Raw genomic sequence first — 20,119 nt, 5'->3', positions numbered from 1 at the left:
TACTCTCAATCATTCACCACTACTCTGTCCACATCTCTAATACAAGAGTTAACCAGTACTCTCAATCATTCACCACTACTCTGTCCAACTCTCCAATACAAGAGTCAACCAGTACTCTCAATCACTCACCACTACTCTGTCCACATCTCTAATACAAGAGTGAACCAGTACTCTCAATCATTCACCACTACTCTCTCCACCTCCCCAATGCAAGAGTACTCTCAATCATTCACCACTACTCTCTCCACCTCCCCAATGCAAGAGTTAACCAGTACTCTCAATCATTCATACCTTTCACTGGTAAATCCTGGAACTCCCCACCTGCTTCTGTGTTTTCACCTTCCTACGACTTGATTTCTTTTAAGAGGGAGGTATCAAGACATTTGCTCCCTGATTTTGACTGACGTTTTTCCCATTGTAGAGAGCCAGCACTCTAGTGGGCCTTTTTTATTTAATTTTTTATTTTTTTGCCCTTAGCTGACTCTCTTCCCTTCATAATAAATAAATAAATAAATAAATAAAAGCTACAACTACAACTACAATTACAACTACTACTACTACTCACATCATCGTCATCATCGTGCTGCCTCGCCATACCCACTTCATACACCCTCACTTGTGAGTCGATAATGTCACCGCCCTGGATCTCTGTGTCACTGTCGCACTCCACCACCGCCAGCTGTGTGTCGCTGTGGTTCACCGACATGGACGCCAAGATCAGCTTCACATTTACTGTTGCTGTTAGGGGAGGAGGAGAAAGTTAGGTTAGGTTAGGTTGGGTTAGGTTAGGATAGGAAGGAAGGAAGGAAGGAAGGAAGGAAGGAAGGAAGGAAGGAAGGAAGGAAGGAAGGAAGGAAGGAAGGAGAGGAGAGGAGAGGAGAGAGAGAGAGAGAGAGAGAGAGAGAGAGAGAGAGAGAGAGAGAGAGAGAGAGAGAGAGAGAGAGAGAGAGAGAGACACACACACACACCTATACTGGAATAGTCCGTGGCGTCTAGAGTCCTGAAGGAAGTCGTCTCCCACGGCCGCGCAGAGGACACATTATCCTCATACATATAGGCAAGGAGGTCCAGGAGGGGCACACCAAACAGCACATCGCCGGCACGGTTGAACAGGACATCACACTCATTAAGCGCCGGTACAGTACGCAGGAGGTGAAAAGTGCGGAGGTCCCAGATTTCCGAGGAGCTGATGATTTCCAGGCCATTACGATGGAAGACGCCACTCAGAAGGGGGCTGATCTTGTCAAATTTGTGCAGCTGTGGGGTGAATGCCGTGGAAAGATTAAGACACCAATAGACAGCAACGGAGAAAGTGAAGGTGAAAAGAGAGAAACTAGGTGAATGAAGTGAAATAAACGAAAATGCAGAAATAAAACAACAATGGAGAAGATGGAAGAGGTGGAAAATAAGAGAAACCAGATGAATGAAGTGAAAAAATTAACACACCAACAGACAGCAATGGAGAAGATGGAGAAGGTGAAAAGAGAGAAACTAGGTGAATGAAGAGAAAAATTAAATAAAAATACAGAAATAGACTAGAATGGAGAGAGAGGAGGAGGTGAAAAGAAATGCAGAAACTCACCTAGTGTTAGATATGAAGAGCAGAGAGACAAGTTGATAGGTTCACCAATGGCATCTTTAAGCTTGCCCTAACCTGCTCCCATTGTGTCCTTCCATTACCCCCTCTCTCTCTCTCTCTCTCACCTAAACACCATCCTTCCCTTACCTAGTCCAATTTCTTCCTTCCATTACCACTTACCACTTCTCTCTCTCTCTCTCTCTCTCTTGCCTTACCTGCTCGCCACTCCGGACATCAAAGAGCGCCCCGTCGGTGAGAAGCAGGCTGTCGGTGGGGTCCAGAACAGCCTTGTTGATTCGGTAGTGGTTGGACAGCTTGGGGGTAAACTCACTAATGATTTGCTTCGTGTTCAAGTCGTATAGCTGTTTGGGAGAGAGGGAGAGAGAGAGAGAGAGAGAGAGAGAGAGAGAGAGAGAGAGAGAGAGAGAGAGAGAGAGAGAGAGAGAGAGAGTTAGTATGTATTTTTTTTCTTGATTTATTTCACGATTAATTTACACACACATACAATTTTTTTTTTTTTTTCTCTCTCTCTCTCTCTCTCTCTCACACACACCTAACCTAACTTAACCTAACCAAATCTACCCTAAAACATTCTCTCTCTCTCTCTCATTACATGGACAAGAGTATGATGAAAAAGATAATACCCACTTTGATAACACCTAGACTAGAATATGCAGCAGTGGTGTGGTGTGGTGTGGTGTGGTGTGGTGTGGTGTGGTATGGTGTGGTGTGGTCACCATACAGGCAGAAAAACATCAAGAAACTAGAGAGAATCCAAATGACTGCTACAAAGATGTTGCCAGAAATAAAGGACATTCCCTATGAAGAAACACTGAAGGAAATGGACCAACCTTGAAGGATAGACAGGAAAGAGGAGACCTAATAACAATGTATAAGTTAGTAAACCGTATGGAAAAGATGGACAGACAAGACCTGGTAACACTGACGGAGGATGGAGATAGACAAACAAGAGGACACTCGAAGATCATTCAAAGTCAGTGTTTGAGGGACAGTAGAGAGTTTAGTTTGTCATACAGGACGATGGACATCTGGAACTGTATGGAGAAGATAGACAGACAACACCTGCTAACACTGATGGAAGATGGAGATAGACAAACAAGTGGACACTTCAAGATCATGAAAAAAGTCAGTGTTTGAGGGACATTTAAGGAGTTTAGTTTTCCACACAGGATGGTGGACATCTGGAACTGTATGAAAAAAATAGACAGACAAAACCTGGTGTCACTGACGGAGGACGGAGATAGACAAACAAGAGGACACTCCAAGATCAAGATAAGTCAGTGTTTGAGGGACATTAAAAAGTTTAGTTTGCCATACAGGATGGTGGACATCTGGAATTGTATGGAGAAGCTAGACAGACAACACCTGCTAACACTGATGGAGGATGGAGATAGACAAACAAGAGGACACTCCTAAATCATGAAAAGTCAGTGTTTGAGGGACAGTAAAGAGTTTAGTTTGTCAAAAAGGACGGTGGACATCTGGAACGGCTTGAGTGAAGAGATTGTAGCAGCAGAAAGTGTGCACAAATTTAAGGAAAAGTTAGATAAGCCCCACTCTAACCCTGTAATATACACACACACACACACACACACTCACCCTGGCTGTTTGAGTGCTGTTTCCGATGATCTTGTCGTGTGCGTTGCTGAAGTCAGCATGTGTACAGTCCTGCAGAATCAACCTGGAATACACACACACACACACACACACACGTTAAATTTAGTTTGTATTTTTTACCTTGAGATTTGACAATTGTATTCACATTAGGAAAGGTCAATGGAGGTCAGAAGATTAATGGCTAGAGTCTTCACTATTTTAATGCCCCACATAAGTTTCTGAAGCAGCACAGAATCACCAAATAGTCACCAGAATGAATATGGAAACATGTCATGGCACTGAAGGGGTTAAGGTAGAATATATATACATAGATAGACCATTACTACTACTACTACTACTACTACAACTTTAAACAGACAAGGGCATTGATCTAAAGCAAGTATTACAGATAAAGGAATGAATAAAATTGGTCTCTCTCCTACTTATAGTTTTATTATTGTGTCAAGGCATAAACAAATCAAGAGAGAGAGAGAGAGAGAGAGAGAGAGAGAGAGAGAGAGAGAGAGAGAGAGAGAGAGAGAGAGAGAGAGAGAGAGAGAGAGAGAGAGAGAATAAAAAAAGGAAAAAGAATGGATAATCAAAGTAAGAGAAGGAATAGGAAAAGAGAGGATGAAAAATGAAAAACAGGCAGAAGCGAGACAAAAAAAAAAAAAAAAAAATAAAATAAAATAAATAAATAAATAAATAAAATAAATAAAAAAAAAATAAATAAATAAAATAAAATAAAAATAAATAAATAAATAGAAGAAAAACAGCAAACAGACACACAGCACTCAGCAGAAAAAAAAAAAAAATAAATAAATAAATAAAAATAGATAAATAGAAGAGAAAACAGCAAACACACACAGCACTCACAGCAAACAGACACACAGCACTCACTTCTCATCAAACATTGTGTCAAGGCCCCACAGCGACGCCTCGTGGCTGATGGTGGACGACGTGAGGACCAGCGACCCGGAGGAGTGCGTGGCCAGGTGTGTGACGGCTGCCTCGTGCACGCGATACGAACCCTCCTCCTGTGACCCGTTCAGTTAGGTTAGGTTAGGTTGGGTTGGGTTGGGTTGGGTTGGGTTGGGTTAGGTTAGGTATAGTGTGAGTTAGGCTAGGTTGGGTTGGGTTGGGTTAGATATTGTGTGAGTTAGGTTGGGTTGGGTTGGGTTAGGTTAGGTTAAGTAAAGGTTAGTTAGTTTAGGTTAGGTTGGGTTAGGTTAGGTTAAGGTTAGTTTAGGTTAGGTTAGGTTGGGTTGGGTTGGGTTGGGTTAGGTTAGGTTAGGTTAAGGTTATATTAGGTTAGGTCGAATATGAGGGCTGACATTTCTAAGGACTGAGTTAAGATGATGATGATAAATAATAATAATAATAATAATACCAAACCATTTTTTTTCTCAACACACCCACAAAAAATCAAATAAATAAATGAACAAATAACTTAAAAAATTATATGTGTGTGTATGTGTGTGTGTGAGGGCAAGACAAGGTTATACTCACACTGCCACCTTTCCTGTAGAGACGCACCATTCCTTTGTTTGTTCCGACGAGAACCATCTGGTCATCTGTCTGTAAGGCCGAGAGAGAGAGAGAGAGAGAGAGAGAGAGAGAGAGAGAGAGAGAGAGAGAGAGAGAGAGAGAGAGAGAGAGAGAGAGAGAGAGAGAGAGAGAGAGAGAGAGAGAGTCAAAGAAACAAGATAATGGAGGAGGAGGAGGAGGAGGAGGAGGAGGAGGAGGAGGAGGAGGAGGAGGAGGAGGAGGAGGAGGAGGAGGAGGAGGAGGAGGAGGAGGAGAAAAAGAAGAAAAAGAAGAAGAAAGAAAAAAGAAAAAAAGGAAGAAAGAAAAAAAGAAAAAGAAGAAAGAAAGAAAGAAAAGATAATCAAATTAACCTCACTCAAATGTCAAATTATCTTTTTTTTCTTTTTTACTCACACACACACACACACTCTCTCTCTCTCTCCTTCCTAACACAGCCTAACCTAACCAAACAACCTCACAAACACACACACACACACACATTATCTCTCTCTCCCTCCCTCTCCCTGTCTCTCTCTCTCTCTCTCTCTCTCTCCCTTTCTCCCTATCCCTCCCTGCCTTTATCCCTCTCTCCTTCCTCCGTTCTCCCTATCTCTCCCTCCCTTTCCCCCTATCTCTCCCTCCCTCCCTAACCTAACCTAACCACCACTCCACTTACCGTATACGAACAACACAGAAAAACATCGTCTAAATCCGGGTTTCTGTACGTCTGTGTGTGTCTATATCTGCTGTAAACAAACTTGCGGACCACTGACGACCCCTCCCCCCCGCCGCCCAGGACTCGGGTGTAGGGGCGGCGGCAGTTGTGAATGGTGAAATTGGTGAACGGTGCACGCAGAGATTTCGGTTCTGGGCATCGGTGTGGCCTGGGGGTAGACACGTTAGGTTAGGTAAGGTTAGGTAAGGTTTGGTTGGGTTAGGTTAGGTAAGGTAAGGTAAGATTAAGTTAGGTTAATATACAAAAGGAAATAAATATACTTTAAGACCTTTGTAAGAGAAATCCTTCACACTTCCTTCACTGAGAGAGAGAGAGAGAGAGAGAGAGAGAGAGAGAGAGAGAGAGAGAGAGAGAGAGAGAGAGAGAGAGAGAGAGAGAGAGAGAGAGAGAGAGAGAGAGAGAGACACAACCCATGACACACTCACTGGAAGAGATCAAAGGTAGGGCAGGTGACGACAGGGTTGATGCAGTGAGCGTGTTGGTTGGTCAGATACTCTCACTATTGTATCCAGGCTTATACTTGGCTCCAGCACCACGCCCGGTCCCCCACCCCCCCACGCCGCACCACCACACTCACTCTTGCCAAACTGACTGAGTGCGGTGGTGGCAGCGGTGGTGGTGGTGGTGGTGGCGGGGGCACTGTCACGTCTTGCCCTGTGGGAGAAAGATAGTGTGTTTGTAATATTCAATCTCTTTAGTGCTGGGACTCATTTCTACCTTGAGTTTTGTGTACCATTAGACCATTTTATTGACATTAGGAAGGGTCTATGGAGGGTAGAAGATTAATGGCCACAGTCTTCATTATTTTAATCCCTTCAGTACTGGAATGCATTTTACCATGAGTTTTGTGTACTATTAGACTATTTTATTGACATTAGGAAGGGTCTATGAAGGGCAGAAGATTAATGGCCAAAGTCTTCACTAGTATTTTAATCCCAAATGAATTTCTGAAGCTGTATAAAATCACCAGTAACCAGAATAAATATGGAAATGCAAGTTTTGTGTACAATTAGATAATTTTATTGACATTAGGAAGGGTCTATGGAGATCAGAAGATAAATAACCAGAGAGAGAGAGAGAGAGAGAGAGAGAGAGAGAGAGAGAGAGAGAGAGAGAGAGAGAGAGAGAGAGAGAGAGAGAGAGAGAGAGAGAGAGAGAGAGAGAGAGAGAGAGAGAGAGAGAGAGATAGCTTTGAAGTTAGTAGTAGTAACAGTAGTAGTAGCATCAGCAATATCTTACCTATTAATTTTGATATGGATGGAAGTTGGGGTAGTAGCAGTGGTGGTGGTGGTGGTGGCGGTGATGGTGGGTGTGGTGGTGGTGGTGGGGGTGGTGACGCCCCCTCCCTTACCCCCACAGGAGTTAAAGAGGTGCCTGGACACATTGCCACCTGACCTCTGGAACTGGGAGAGGTCACAAGAGGTCAACACAGGTCACACATATATACTGACATTATTATTATTAGAGAGAGAGAGAGAGAGAGAGAGAGAGAGAGAGAGAGAGAGAGAGAGAGAGAGAGAGAGAGAGAGAGAGAGAGAGAGAGAGAGAGAGAGAGAGAGAGAGAGAGAAGAGAAAATGACACACACACACACATGACACAAACAAACACAAATAAATAAAAAAGAAATAAAAACAATTACACACACACACACACACACACACACACACACACACAAACACACACACTCCCCTCTAGGCGACGACACACTGCACCCGACACCAGCAGCAGCAGTAGGGGTGGATGAGGTGGGGCGATTTGAGGATGAGGCTGGCGTGGCAGAGAGACAACGAGAGGGAGGGCCCATGGAGGTGTGTGAAGGGAGAGGGGGAAGATGTGCTGCCTGCTGGAGGGCTGTAGCAACACTCTCATAGCCCTCTGCTGCTAAGTGACTCTGGATCAACTGCAGCAATTGTTTTTTGTTGTAGTGTATCTTGGTCTGGGCTACCACGTCTGCCTGGAGGTCAAAACACAAGGGGAATATTATTGGAACCTTAGTTATTTATTTATTTATTTATTTGGGGGTCAAAACACAAGGGGAATATTGGAACCTTAGTTATTTATTTATTTATTTTTTCAAATCTTAGAGAGTGAGGTTTATTGTGACTATCTTGCTGTGAGAGTGAGGTTTATTGTGACTATCTTGCTGTGAGAGTGAGGTTTATTGTGACTATCTTGCTGTGAGAGTGAGGTTTATTCATTTTTCTCTAGTTTTGATTCATCTCTCCTCTCCTTCCTACATTCCTTCATTCTGTCTTTCTACCCTCTCTCTTTCCCATTTTCCTTCTTTAGTCTTGATTTCTCTCTCCTCTCCTTCCTACATTCCTTCACTCTGTCCTATCCTCTCTCTTTCCCATTTCATTAGTCTATTTCTCTCTCATCTTCAATTCCTTCACTCTGTCCTATCCTCTCCCATTTCCCTCTAGTCTTCCTCTCTCCTCTTTCCTAAATTCCTTCACTCTCTTTCCCTTCTCACTTACAAAATGATAAGAACAATACCACACACTTACTCTATGAATACTTTGCATGGAGACATCAGCAGCAGCCCCGACAGTGTGTTCCCAGCCCCCAGACACAGCTTTGATGAGGTCTAGGGCGTGACGTTGAAATTTGACATGCTCTGCTCTCTTGTCTTGTAAAATTGGCTCCTTCATTAGTACTGTGAGGGAGAAAGGGAGTGTGTTTTAGATTGTTGAGTGTGTGTTTGTGTGTTTGTGTGTGTTTAAGGTATGTTTGGATGTGTAAGAGTGTGTTTGGGAGTTGTTTGGGTGTGTTTACATGTTTTAGAGAGAGAGAGAGAGAGAGAGAGAGAGAGAGAGAGAGAGAGAGAGAGAGAGAGAGAGAGAGAGAAAATATAGATAAATGTCACATCACTCACACTGAAGCTTTCCTGAGGTGAAGATTGGCAATTTGCTCATGATCTGACGGGCGGCAAAGCTTCGAGACAGCCCCACCAAGACCCTGCACGCCAGACCCCTCAGGCAGTCAGCGTCGGTGATTGGGGTCCTCTTGTGTAGCATGTTGAGGAGGTACTGAGGTGCAGGAGGCAGTGTGAGAGACCAGGGTGCATTTTCAAAGGTGATTTTGTGATTAATAGTATAACAAGATTTTATCACCAATGGAGGTAAAAGAAACAGTGTCACATAATGAATAGGTCTTGGTATGTGCAGTAAGGGTTATGAGGAAATGAAAGACACACACACACACACACACACACATGCATATATGAGGAGAGACTAAAGGCTATGGATCTACCAACCCTGGAACAGAGAAGGGAGAGAGGGGATCTGATACAAGTTTATAAATTGATCAACGGAATGGACCAAGTGGATAATGAGAAACTGATCCTGAGAGAAGAATATGACATTAGAAGCACAAGATCGCATAGTAAAAAACCGAGAAAGGGAAGTTCTCTGAGAGATGTTAAAAAATAGAGTTTCCCGCAAAGATGTGTTGAGACGTGGAACAGTTTGAGTGAGGAAGTGGTGTCACCAACGAGTGTGCAGAGCTTTAAAGAAAACTGGATAAGTGCAGATATGGAGACAGGGCCACACCAGCGTAAAGCCCAGGCCCTGGAAAACTACAACTAGGTAAATACACACACACACACTCATCCTTGTCAGTCTCCTAGGGTATCTTACAACATCCTAGGGGCTAAGGTACACCAAAACTAGCCACACACACCCACAGCACACACTAGCCCATCTCTACCCCTTCACAATGAGACTGTTCCCTGCCCTGTACCTCCCTCAATCTGACACCACAGCAAGGCCACACAGCACACAGCCCCACCACCACCACCACCTCTACCCTTTCACAATCAGACTGTTCCCTGCCCTGTACCTCCTCAATCCTAACACCACAGCAAGACCACACAGCACACAGCCCCACCACCACCACCACCTCCACAATGACACTGTTCCCTGCCCTGTACCACCCTCAATCTGGACACCACAGCAAGGCCACACAGCACACAGCCCCACCACCACCACCACCACCTCTACCCCTTCACAATGAGACTGTTCCCTGCCCTGTACCCCTTTCACCCCTGACACCACAGCAAAGCTACACAGCACACAGCACAAACAGTAGTCAACACTCAACACACCATTATGCCGTTGCTGGTCCTCACGCAGTCCCAGGCCCTCTTGATCTCCTCCTCCCCTGTGTTGCGAGGGCGCTTCGAGGGGCTGCCCAATGCTGGTGCCTCGTGTAAGCCTGTGGAGGTCATGTGCAGAACGCCACTCCCCCCCTGAGGAGAGTAAACATAAGGACTGATAAGAAAAAATAAATCAAAATTGATTATTATTATTATTTTTTCTTTTTTGAGGGGAGTAAAAGTTAGGATTGATAAGAAAATAAATAAATAAAACTGATAAATAAAAAAAAAATAAAACAATAAATAACCAAATCAAGCAAAACTAAAAAATAAATGACACACACACACACACACATACACATTTCCCAGCACCCCAGCACCTAACTCACCCTTGGTATTGGAGCACAGAGACAGTTGATAAGGGTGCGAAGAGCTGCCTTCTGTATCGCCGGGGAGGTGGATGTGGCAGATTGCACGTTCTCTAGTATACAGGCCACTAGGATAGCATAGCCTGGTGCCTCCTGTTGAAAAGTGAGGTGCTGGTTTAGTGTTTGCATTTTGGTGCCCTCTCCTTGCTCCTGTCATGGGCTGTAGTGGAAGTTATTGGTGTTTTTCAAGGGTATAGTTTGACAGGGTGTAGTGGAAGTTATTGGTGTTTTTCAAGGGTATAGTTTGACAGGGTGTAGTGGAAGTTATTGGTGTTTTCAAGGTTCTATAGTTTGACAAGGTGTAGTGGAAGTTATTGGTGTTTTTAAGGGTATAGTTTGACAGGGTGTAGTGGAAGTTATTGATGTTTTCAATGAAGGAATTTAAAAGATTACCTGTAACTCACAACCCACCATCACCACCACCACCACAACTTCCTTCTCATATATAACCCTCCTCGTACTACCATCACCACTACCACCACCACCACCAGTAGCAGCTCACCTCAGCATCCAGTACCGGCTCATCAGCAAGGGGGATGGATGTCTTCTCACACAGCGCCACCTGGACTGCTGGCAACACACTGCACACATACAGGATATCCAGCGCCAACACTCCAGTCTCTGCCCTGAGGTGTGGATGTGTGGACAGAGGGAATGTGAGATTGAGATAGTGTGTGTGTGTGTGTGTGTGTATTTACCTAGTTGTAGTTTTACAGGGCCTGGGTTTTACGCTGGTGTGGTCCCGTCTCCATATCTACACTTATCTTAATTTTCTTTCAAGCTCTGCACACTCATTGCTGACACCACTTCCTCACTCAAACTGTTCCAAGTCTCAACACATCTTTGCGGAAACTCTATTTTTTAACATCTCTGAGACATCTTCCCTTACTCAGTTTTTGACTATGCGATCTTGTGCTTCGAATGTCATATTCTTCTCTCAGGATCAGTTTCTCATCATTGACTTGATAACCTAACCTAACCTTACCTCAATCTAACCTAGCCTAACCCAACCAAACCTAACCTAACCTAACCCAACCCAATCCAGCTTAACCTAACCTAACAATACTTACTTTGGGGTGAGAGAGTCGCTTACAACCATGGCCACTAACTGCAGCAGCATCGGTAGACCTTTCAGTGCCAGGAAGTTGTCAACTGGCCGCCAGTGTGACCGCGCCGGCAGATATGCCAAGAGGTACTCCACACTTGCCTCCACAACCTCCTCCGTTACATTGAAGGCCTGTGGAGGAGTGAAGGAGTGGAGTGGATGAAAATGGGTGAATACTGGTTAACTCTTGCATCAGGGAGGTGGAGAGAATAGCAATGAGAGAAAATAAAAATTGCAGTTTGTTTTTTCCAGTTCCTCTCTTATTCCTCTCTTTACTTCCATTACTTCACCTTTCTCTTTCATCCACTCACTAACAAAACCCACGAATGCGTCTCCTCACCTTGTATGGCGGAGTGGAGGGCTGAGGGTGAATTGAGGAAATGCGCTGGAGATGCTGTACTTTTAGGGCCAAATGAGCCTCAAAATATTGCTTGAGACTGAGACACACTTGCTTCACTGTCTGCCAAGCCATAGTGTCAGAGGAAGCCCAGTTCTCCAATTGCTCCGGTTCCCATGTCTCCTGCAGCAATGGCAGTGTGGAGAGAAGGTTCAGGAGTTTGCGAAGACCATCCTGGAAAAGTCAAACCACAAAGAATATGTCAGTAAAGGTGCAGGGAGTTGGAGGGTGTTCTGGGAGGAGCAAGGTAAGGTGTATTGAAGATGTGGTTTGGTGTGTAAGTGAACCACCAAGATTTATAAGAATGAGATTGAGAATAATGGGTAACTCTTGCATCAGGGAGGTGGACAGAATAGTGGTGAAAGACTGAGAATACTGGTTAACTCTTGCATCAGGGAGGTGGACAGAATAGTGGTGAAAGACTGAGAATACTGGTTAACTCTTGCATCAGGGAGGTGGACAGAATAGTGGTGAAAGATTGAGAATACTGGTTAACTCTTGCATCAGGGAGATACACAGAATAATGGTGAAAGACTGAGAATACTGGTTAACTCTTGCATCAGGGAGGTGGACAGAATAGTGGTGAAAGACTGAGAATGCTGGTTAACTCTTGCATCAGGGAGATGGACAGATTAGTGGTGAAAGACTGAGAATACTGGTTAACTCTTGCATCAGGGAGGTGGACAGAATAGTAGCGAGAGACTGAGAATACTGGTTAACTCAACAGAATAGTGGTGAGAGACTGAGAATACTGGTTAACTCTTGCATCAGGGAGGCAGACAGAATAGTGGCGAGAGACTGAGAATGCTGGTTAACTCTTACATCAGGGAGGTGGACAGAGTAATGACTGAGAGAACTAGTTAACTTTTGCAATAGACTTCACTGACTTACTTGCTTGTCGAAATGGTCTAGCAGTGTGCGAAACCTGAACACCATGCCAAAGAACATAACAGCGTGAGTGCGAGAGGAGTGGTGGGCGCACTCCAGCAACCACAGGGCATAACAAGTCACCTCCCTCACTGTGCGTTCTGGCAGTAAGCAAATGCGCTCCACAGCCTCTTCACAGTATGCCAGATACCACAGACACAGCGCCACGCCATCCGCTGGCAGGGACGGCCGTGGCACCTGAGAGAGAGAGAGAAATGAGAAAGACATTATTTCTTGCTCATTTTGCCCAGCCGTCAAGGAAACACTTAAAACATATACAAGGGTAGCCAAAACACAGCCAAACCTAACACAACACAACTAAACAGATGATACGGTGGTGAGTGTGGGATTGAGCAGACGTCTATGCATAGGTTCGAATCCCACCACGTACTGCCTTGATACTTTGCCATTGGTGGAGTGGTTTAAAGTTAGCTACATGTCACCAGGATACCAAGGTTCTAGATGGTACGCTAAAGATGTGCTTGGGTGGTGATATGGGCCCTAATATGCCCACCACTATAAAGAAAGTTGCCTGTGACACTAATGGGTGGAAGCTGAACTGTGCCTCCGATACTCTTCGTCATCTACAGACGCTATAGGCAAATAAAAAAAAAAAAAAAAAAAGTAAAAATAAATAAATGAAAATAAATAAATAAATAAATAATAATAATAAATAAATAAAAAAACACACACATCTGAATCTTTCTCAAATATACCTGAACACCCAAACAATTTGAAACACACTTAAAACATCCAAAAATACCCCAAATACACCCCTCACTATACTGAAACACACCTAAAACACAGCCTTGCTGCTGCTGCTGCTACTACTACTACTACTCCTAAATCCACCACCACCACCATCACTACTACCACTACTACTACAACCACCACTTCTACTACTGCTACAACCACCACCACCATCACTACTACTACTACTACTACCTACTATTACTACTACTACTACTACTACTACAACCACCACAACCACCAATACCACCACTACTACTACTACTACTACTGCAACCACCACTACTACTCCTAAAACCACCACCACCACCACAAATACAACCACAACCACCCCCATGATCCTACCTTCAACCACCACTACTACCACCACCACCACCTTACCTTCAGCAACTCCTGAATGCCTCCCATATTGACAAACTCCAGGCAAAACTTCTTATGGAACAACAAGGACCCAAGGAAGCGGAGCCCCTCGAAGGACAGCCGAGCGTTCCCTATCCTCCTGACTTGCATGTAGTGAATGATGAGCTCCAGGGCATGGTACTCGTAGACGTGACCCAAGGACTGTGTGTGGAGGGGAGGTAGAGCTGGATTAGCTGGGTTAGACAAAGAAACAGGAACTCTTACCTTTAAATACATTTTCTCCCTCCTTTCCTTACATTACAACCCACACACATACACACACACACACAGAAGGGAGAGAGGGGATCTGATACAAGTTTATAAATTGATTAACGGAATGGATCAAGTGGATAATGAGAAACTGATCCTGAGAGAAGAATATGACATTCGAAGCACAAGATCGCATAGTAAAAAATTGAGGAAGGGAAGATGTCTGAGAGATGTTAAAAAATATAGTTTCCTGCAAAGATGTGTTGAGACTTGGAACAGTTTGAGTGAGGAAGTGGTGTCAGCAACGAGTGTGCAGAGCTTTAAAGAAAAATTGGATAAATGTAGACATGGAGACGGGGCCACACCAGCGTAAAGCCCAGGCCATGGAAAACTACAACTAAGTAAAACACACACACACACACACACACACACCATACCTCTTGATACTCCCCAATCGGCCGCAGGTACTTCAAAATGAACATCTGCTGTGTGTCGCGTGTTACTGGATACATTTGATACGTCCCGACTATGTAACTCCCCATCTCTGCCCACGAGGAGTTGGAGCAGTCAGAATTCAGAAGAAGCTCGGACACTTCTCCTCCAACTCCTACTGTTCCTTTAGACGAAGACTTTGGCGATCCAAAGATATTAAAAGTTCCACTGGAGTTTGTGTTCTTGATGGGCGTTGACAAGGTGGTGGTGGTGGTGGTGGTAGTGGTGGTGGTGGTTGATGATACTGTATTGTTGTTGTTGTTGTTGATAGTGGTGGTGGTGGGGCTTGAGGTGGTGGTGGTAGTGGTGGTGGTGGTGGTGCCTGTGGTAGACAAAATTTGGTTAGATTGGTTTGTGTCTGTGTGTGTGTGTGTGTGTGTGTGTGAGAGAGAGAGAGAGAGAGAGAGAGAGAGAGAGAGAGAGAGAGAGAGAGAGAGAGAGAGAGAGAGAGAGAGAGAGAGAGAATATTCAATTTACTTAATACTACTACTACTATAATACTAATAACACTGCTATTATTACTACTACTGCTACTACTATTACTACTACTATGACTGAAAACCTCAATAAGTTTCTGAATAACTCCACGTGATGTTTTAGCCGTAAACAATAACTTCTCAAATTTCTCCCACCCATTAACCTTACCCTAATGAAACTCACCTTTGACCTTCTTTGGAGAGGGAGGGCTGAGAGTCGCCTCCTCCCCGTTAGTGGTGGGGTGTGAGGAACGCGTTTGGGAGCAGAGGGATTCCTTATTTAAGTGGGCAAATGGTCGTTCTGGTACACTGGTCGCATCCCCTTGTCCTCCTCCACCTCCTCCTTCTCCACCTCCTCCACCACCACCTCCCCCTCCTCCTCCATCCACTCCTTGCACCGTTTCACTTCCTCCACCTGAAAAAAGTTTGGTGTGGTTTGATAAGTGGCAGGGAAAGTACTGGTTAACTCTTGCATCAGGGAGGTGGACAGAATAGTGGTGAAGACTGAGAATACTGGTTAACTCTTGCATCAGGGAGGCGGTGGCATAGTGGATAAGGTGGTGAGCGTGGGATCGGGCAGACGTCCACGCGTAGGTTCGAATCCCACCAGGTACAGCCTTATATAACTTTGCCATTTGTCGAGTGGTTTAAAGTTACCTACATATCACCATGATATCCAGGTTCTAGGTGGTTACACTCAAGATGAGCTTGGGCGGTGATATGGGCCCTAATATGGGTACTACTATAAATAAAATTGCCTGCGCCACTAATGGGCGGAAGCTGAACAGCACTTCCAATACACTCTTCAAGTGTGCCTACAGGCGCTATAGGCCTTACCGTAAAAAAAAAAAAAAAAAAAAAAAAAAATAAATAAATAAATAAATAAATAAATAAAAGGGAGGTGGACAGAATAGTGGTGAAAAACTGAGAGTACTGGTTAACTCTTGCATCAGGGAGGTGGACAGAGTAGTAGTGAAAGATTGAGAATTATAGAGAGCACATGGGGTAACACCTTCATCTTTGAGGTCCCACAGTCGCCGCAGCATGAGAGGCACCAAGTGAGTGTTGTAATCTCTAAAGGAGGCTGCGATCTCTGGCACATCCATCGCAGCAGCCAGCAGTCCTGTGGCATATGTCCTTAGAGGCTCTGGCCCACTCTCAGCCCAGGAAAATAGACGCATCACTGTTGTCTCGGACCCCTCAAACACCTAGAAAACAAGGACGTGTCACAATAAAAACACAGGTTGAGTTAAATTTAGTTAGTCAATAAATTAGTACTATAAAACACGCTACTGCCTGTCTCCACCATCCATTGCCCCCATCTGTATTCTTGTCTAGTCTTCCACAGGTTAGGTTAGGCTAGGTTAGACAAAACAGAAAGATTGGTGAAGGTGGTCATATACTTCTTGGATTTTGTACGTATTTAGTTAGTTTGAATGTAAAAATGTGGTCAATTAACAGCTACAAAACACATCTGCCTGTCTGCATCTGAGAGAGAGAGAGAGAGAGAGAGAGAGAGAGAGAGAGAGAGAGAGAGAGAGAGAGAGAGAGAGAGAGAGAGAGAGTTGGAAAATACTTGATACACACTTCCTACAATTCTCAACTTCACTGTAAACTGCCATTCTGTAACCTTGAACACACACACACACACACACCTACAAAAAATGGCTACAAGAATGGTTCCTGAATTTGAAGGGGTGACATATGAGGAGAGACTAAATGCTATGGATCTACCAACACTGGAACAGAGAAGGGAGAGAGGTGATCTGATACAAGTTTATAAATTAATCAATGGAATGGATCAAATGGATAATGAGAAACTGATCCTGAGAGAAGAATATGACATTAGAAGCACAAGATCGCACAGTATAAAACTGAGGAAGGGAAGATGTCTGAGAGATGTTAAAAAAATATAGTTTCCCACAAAGATGTGTTGAGACTTGGAACAGTTTGAGTGAGGAAGTGGTGTCAGCAACGAGTGTGCAGAGCTTGAAAGAAAATTGGATAAGTGTAGATATGGAGACGGGGCCACACCAGCATAAAGCCCAGGCCCTGGAAAACTTGTTGTCCCGGTGTGTGGTGTCTGCCTGGTCTCAGGCCTATCCGAAGATCGGAAATAATAAGCTCTGAGCTCGTTCCGTAGGGTAACATCTGGCTGTCTCGGCAGAGACTGCAGCAGATCAAACAGTGAAAACACACACACACACACACACACACACACACACACACACACACACACACCTGAAATAAAGGATCTTCCCTATGAAGAAAGACTGAAGGAGATGGAGCTACCAACTTTGAAGGATAGACAGGAAAGAGGAGACCTAATAATAATGTACAAGTTAGTAAACCGCATGGAGAAGCTAGACAGACAAGACCTGGTAACACTGACGGAGCAGGGAGACAGACAAACAAGAGGACATTCCAGGAAAATCATGAAAAGTCAGTGTCATAGGAATAACAAGAAGTTCAGTTTTCCCACATAGGACAGTAGACATCTGGAATGGGTTAAGTGAAGACATTGTAACACCAGAAAGTGTCCACAAATTTAAGAAGTTAGACAAATGTAGATATGGAGACAGGTCACTAGGAGCCCCAATCGAACCCTGTAACATACAACTAGGTAAATACACACACACACACACACCTGAGGGATATCCAAGCCATACAAGATATCCAGCAACAATCGGCAGGCGGCAATATTGAGTTCAGTGGAGTCCTGCATGAGTCCCTGGCTGGTGAAGTAGTTCTCTCTCAAATAGTGGTTAACCAATTTAGTGACAAATGTGTCCTTGCGGAAGAGAGCGCGTAGAATGAGGCCCAACGCACATTCTGGCTCCAGGGTCATCGGATGGCGGTCATCGAAGGGGTCTGGGTCCTGTAGGTTAGGTTAGGTTAGATTAAATTGGGGACTGTGTATGTGTGTGTGTGTGTGTGTGTGTGTGTGTGTTAAAGATTACAGGATTAAAGTTTACAGTTTACTGTGGCCATTAATTTTCTGACCTCCAATAGACCCTTTCTAATGTCAACAAAATGGTCTAATGGTACACAAATCTCAAGGTAAAAATGTGTCCCAGTACTGAAGGGGGTTAAAATTAAGATAGGTTAGGTTAAGTTAGGTCAAGAAAGTTTGTATTGATTGCGATTTGTCAATTTTTGTGGAGTTTTTTACTGTGTTAGTCAAGTTGGTCAGGTTGGGTTGGGTTAGGTTAAGTTAGGTTAGGTTAGGTCAGAGAGATTAAAGTTTGTGTTTTGCTTGTTGTGCTTTGTTAATTTGGGTGGAGTTTTTTTGCTGTGTTAGTCAAATTAGGTTAGGTTAGCTTGGTAAAAAAAAAAAAAAAAAAAAAAAAAAAGTGATTTTTGGAATATGCTAAACAACCACACACACACACACATCCTCTTCCTCCTCACTATTACTACTCCTCTTCCTACTACTACCATCACCACCACCACCACCACCACTGACCTTCTTCAGAAAGTTAATGGTCTCCCTCTCGAAAAGCTCGCACAGTTTGGACAACTGTGGTGTGGGGTCCTTGGAAGCAATGGCCTGGTCCTCCTCCCACTGCCTCAGAATCTCCTGCAGCTCCTGAAGGACGTCCCGGTTTGAGCTCGGCATCCTGGAGTCCTTTGAGTGTCTGTACGTGTGTCTGTGAAGAGAAGCATGCTATTAATTTCGTAAAGGTGAAGAAATGAAATGGATAAGAGAGAAAGGAAGGGATGGGAGAGAGAGAGAGAGAGAGAGAGAGAGAGGACGGAATTCATTAAATAAGGTAAAGACGCAGAGGGTGTTTGAGCAAGGGCTGTTGTTGACACTTACAATTTGACCTAAACTGACCGTGGACAGGATTCGAACCCGTGCGCTTGGAGACCCCTCAGACCCCAAAGCACGCAGGGTTCCAAGGAAGACGTATCAGCATTGTGTGTCGCCTCAACTAGGTCATGTTAGTTTAAGTTGGGGTTATGTTAGGTTAGGTTAGGTTCCCATATTTTCATTCATATATCATGTCAGCTGAGTGAAAAAACTGCGAAGGGGAAGGTGGGAAACAAGGCCAGCTGGAGGGATAACTATATTAAGACACTGCCACAAAAGGCCTTACTAAATATACAATAAAATCTAGGACAGACATACATAAAGATTAATTGAAACAAACCGACCAATGACTGACAGGGGGATAATAAACAATATAAGAAGCAATCAAGAGAAGGGGAGGCCAGGAAATGAAGCCAGCTGGAGGGATAACTATATTAAGACAGTGCCAATAAAAGCATTACTAAATATACGAAAAAAACTCTTGGAGCAGTTAGACACACATAAAGACTAATTGAAATAAACCGACCAATGACTGACAGGGGAAAAATAAACAATATATGAAGCAATCAAGAGAAGGAAATGAGGCCAGCTGGGAGGATAACTATATTAAGACAGTGCCAAAGCGATCTGAAGGTCAAGATACAACAGGCGTGGAGAAAACAGTGGAAATTGACGTGTTCCCTGCCTGGTGCTCCTCGTCCTCGCCTTCTGCAGGCTACTGAAGGACAAAGACTGGTGCACTGAGGAACAGGACCTATGAAGGGGTACAAAGTGTCAAAGATCACAAGAATAAGAAGAAAAAGTAGAAAAAAAAGAAGAAGTACATGTAATGTCCCTCACGTGTGTCAGGCAGGCTGGCCTCACACACAACACAACATGACGCAACATACAACATACAACACCCAGCCACACACACTCCAGGAGACACCCACCACCTCCCTCCTGTCTCCCCCATGGCTTATCCGTGGCTCAGCTCCCCCCCTACACCTGACCTGACCTCACCTAGCCTGACCCAGCGTGAAATATACACCTCACCTACACACTCTGCACCAAACCACTCCAGTAAATGGTGAAACACGAGTGGTTATCTGCCTTAGCTCCTGTCCTTGACCTCATTTATGCCTCACCTATGGGTTAGCTGTGCCCTGTGCCTCGCCTCGCGCCGCTGCACCGTCCAGGGAGAGTGCCAGAGGGGATAATTCAGACAACAGCAGCAGCGGTCTCCCTCACATGCCTTCCCTCACGGCCATTGTTGTTTTGTTTGCATCCCTTCCCTATCATTTGCATCCCTACCCTCAAATTCTTATATTCCCTGCCAAATATTGAATACTTTGTCCTGAAAATATATGTGTGATTTGTTGTGTTATTTTGTGGGTGGTTTTGGTAGCCTGGGCGTGTGTGGAAGGATGAAATAAGGGTCGGGATTTATTTTTCAAGATTAAGTGTTTGTTTGGGCCAGCAGACGATGCCGCGGGACCACGTGGGGCAGCTCACCACTCACTACTGCCACTACCACCACCGCCACTACTGCTACTACGATAAGAGACTGACTGATTGCTAACTTT

The 20,119-nt window shown here is 44.4% G+C and overlaps 2 protein-coding genes across 2 annotated transcripts in view; both read right to left on the bottom strand.

Moving 5' to 3' along the window:
* Positions 1-19,814, bottom strand: part of LOC123503129 (DDB1- and CUL4-associated factor 1-like) — a 22,069-nt gene extending 2,255 nt beyond the window's left edge. The window contains 26 exon segments of the mRNA XM_045252635.1: positions 566-738; positions 969-1,257; positions 1,795-1,941; positions 3,200-3,281; positions 4,097-4,233; positions 4,706-4,774; positions 5,400-5,607; positions 5,885-5,956; positions 5,958-6,113; positions 6,699-6,862; positions 7,148-7,414; positions 7,968-8,116; positions 8,336-8,489; positions 9,566-9,709; positions 9,946-10,077; positions 10,487-10,610; positions 11,055-11,221; positions 11,430-11,660; positions 12,378-12,611; positions 13,545-13,724; positions 14,210-14,586; positions 14,925-15,155; positions 15,753-15,948; positions 17,388-17,618; positions 18,207-18,390; positions 19,682-19,814. Of these exon segments, the coding sequence (XP_045108570.1) occupies positions 566-738; positions 969-1,257; positions 1,795-1,941; positions 3,200-3,281; positions 4,097-4,233; positions 4,706-4,774; positions 5,400-5,607; positions 5,885-5,956; positions 5,958-6,113; positions 6,699-6,862; positions 7,148-7,414; positions 7,968-8,116; positions 8,336-8,489; positions 9,566-9,709; positions 9,946-10,077; positions 10,487-10,610; positions 11,055-11,221; positions 11,430-11,660; positions 12,378-12,611; positions 13,545-13,724; positions 14,210-14,586; positions 14,925-15,155; positions 15,753-15,948; positions 17,388-17,618; positions 18,207-18,359 (4,467 nt within the window). The 5' untranslated portion in view covers positions 18,360-18,390; positions 19,682-19,814.
* The window catches only part of LOC123503145 (zinc finger protein OZF-like), a 29,370-nt gene continuing 26,184 nt past the window's right edge, over positions 16,934-20,119 (bottom strand). Inside the window, exon 3 of the transcript XR_006674351.1 lies at positions 16,934-16,981. The gene's annotated coding sequence lies outside the window, so the exon portion shown is untranslated. The remainder of the gene's footprint in view (positions 16,982-20,119) is intronic.

This window comes from Portunus trituberculatus, chromosome 2 (genome assembly GCF_017591435.1).
Source record: "Portunus trituberculatus isolate SZX2019 chromosome 2, ASM1759143v1, whole genome shotgun sequence".
Taxonomy (NCBI): Eukaryota; Metazoa; Arthropoda; class Malacostraca; order Decapoda; family Portunidae; genus Portunus; species Portunus trituberculatus.
Note: the sequence above shows the minus strand (reverse complement) of the source record. Positions and strands in the feature narration are given on the sequence as shown.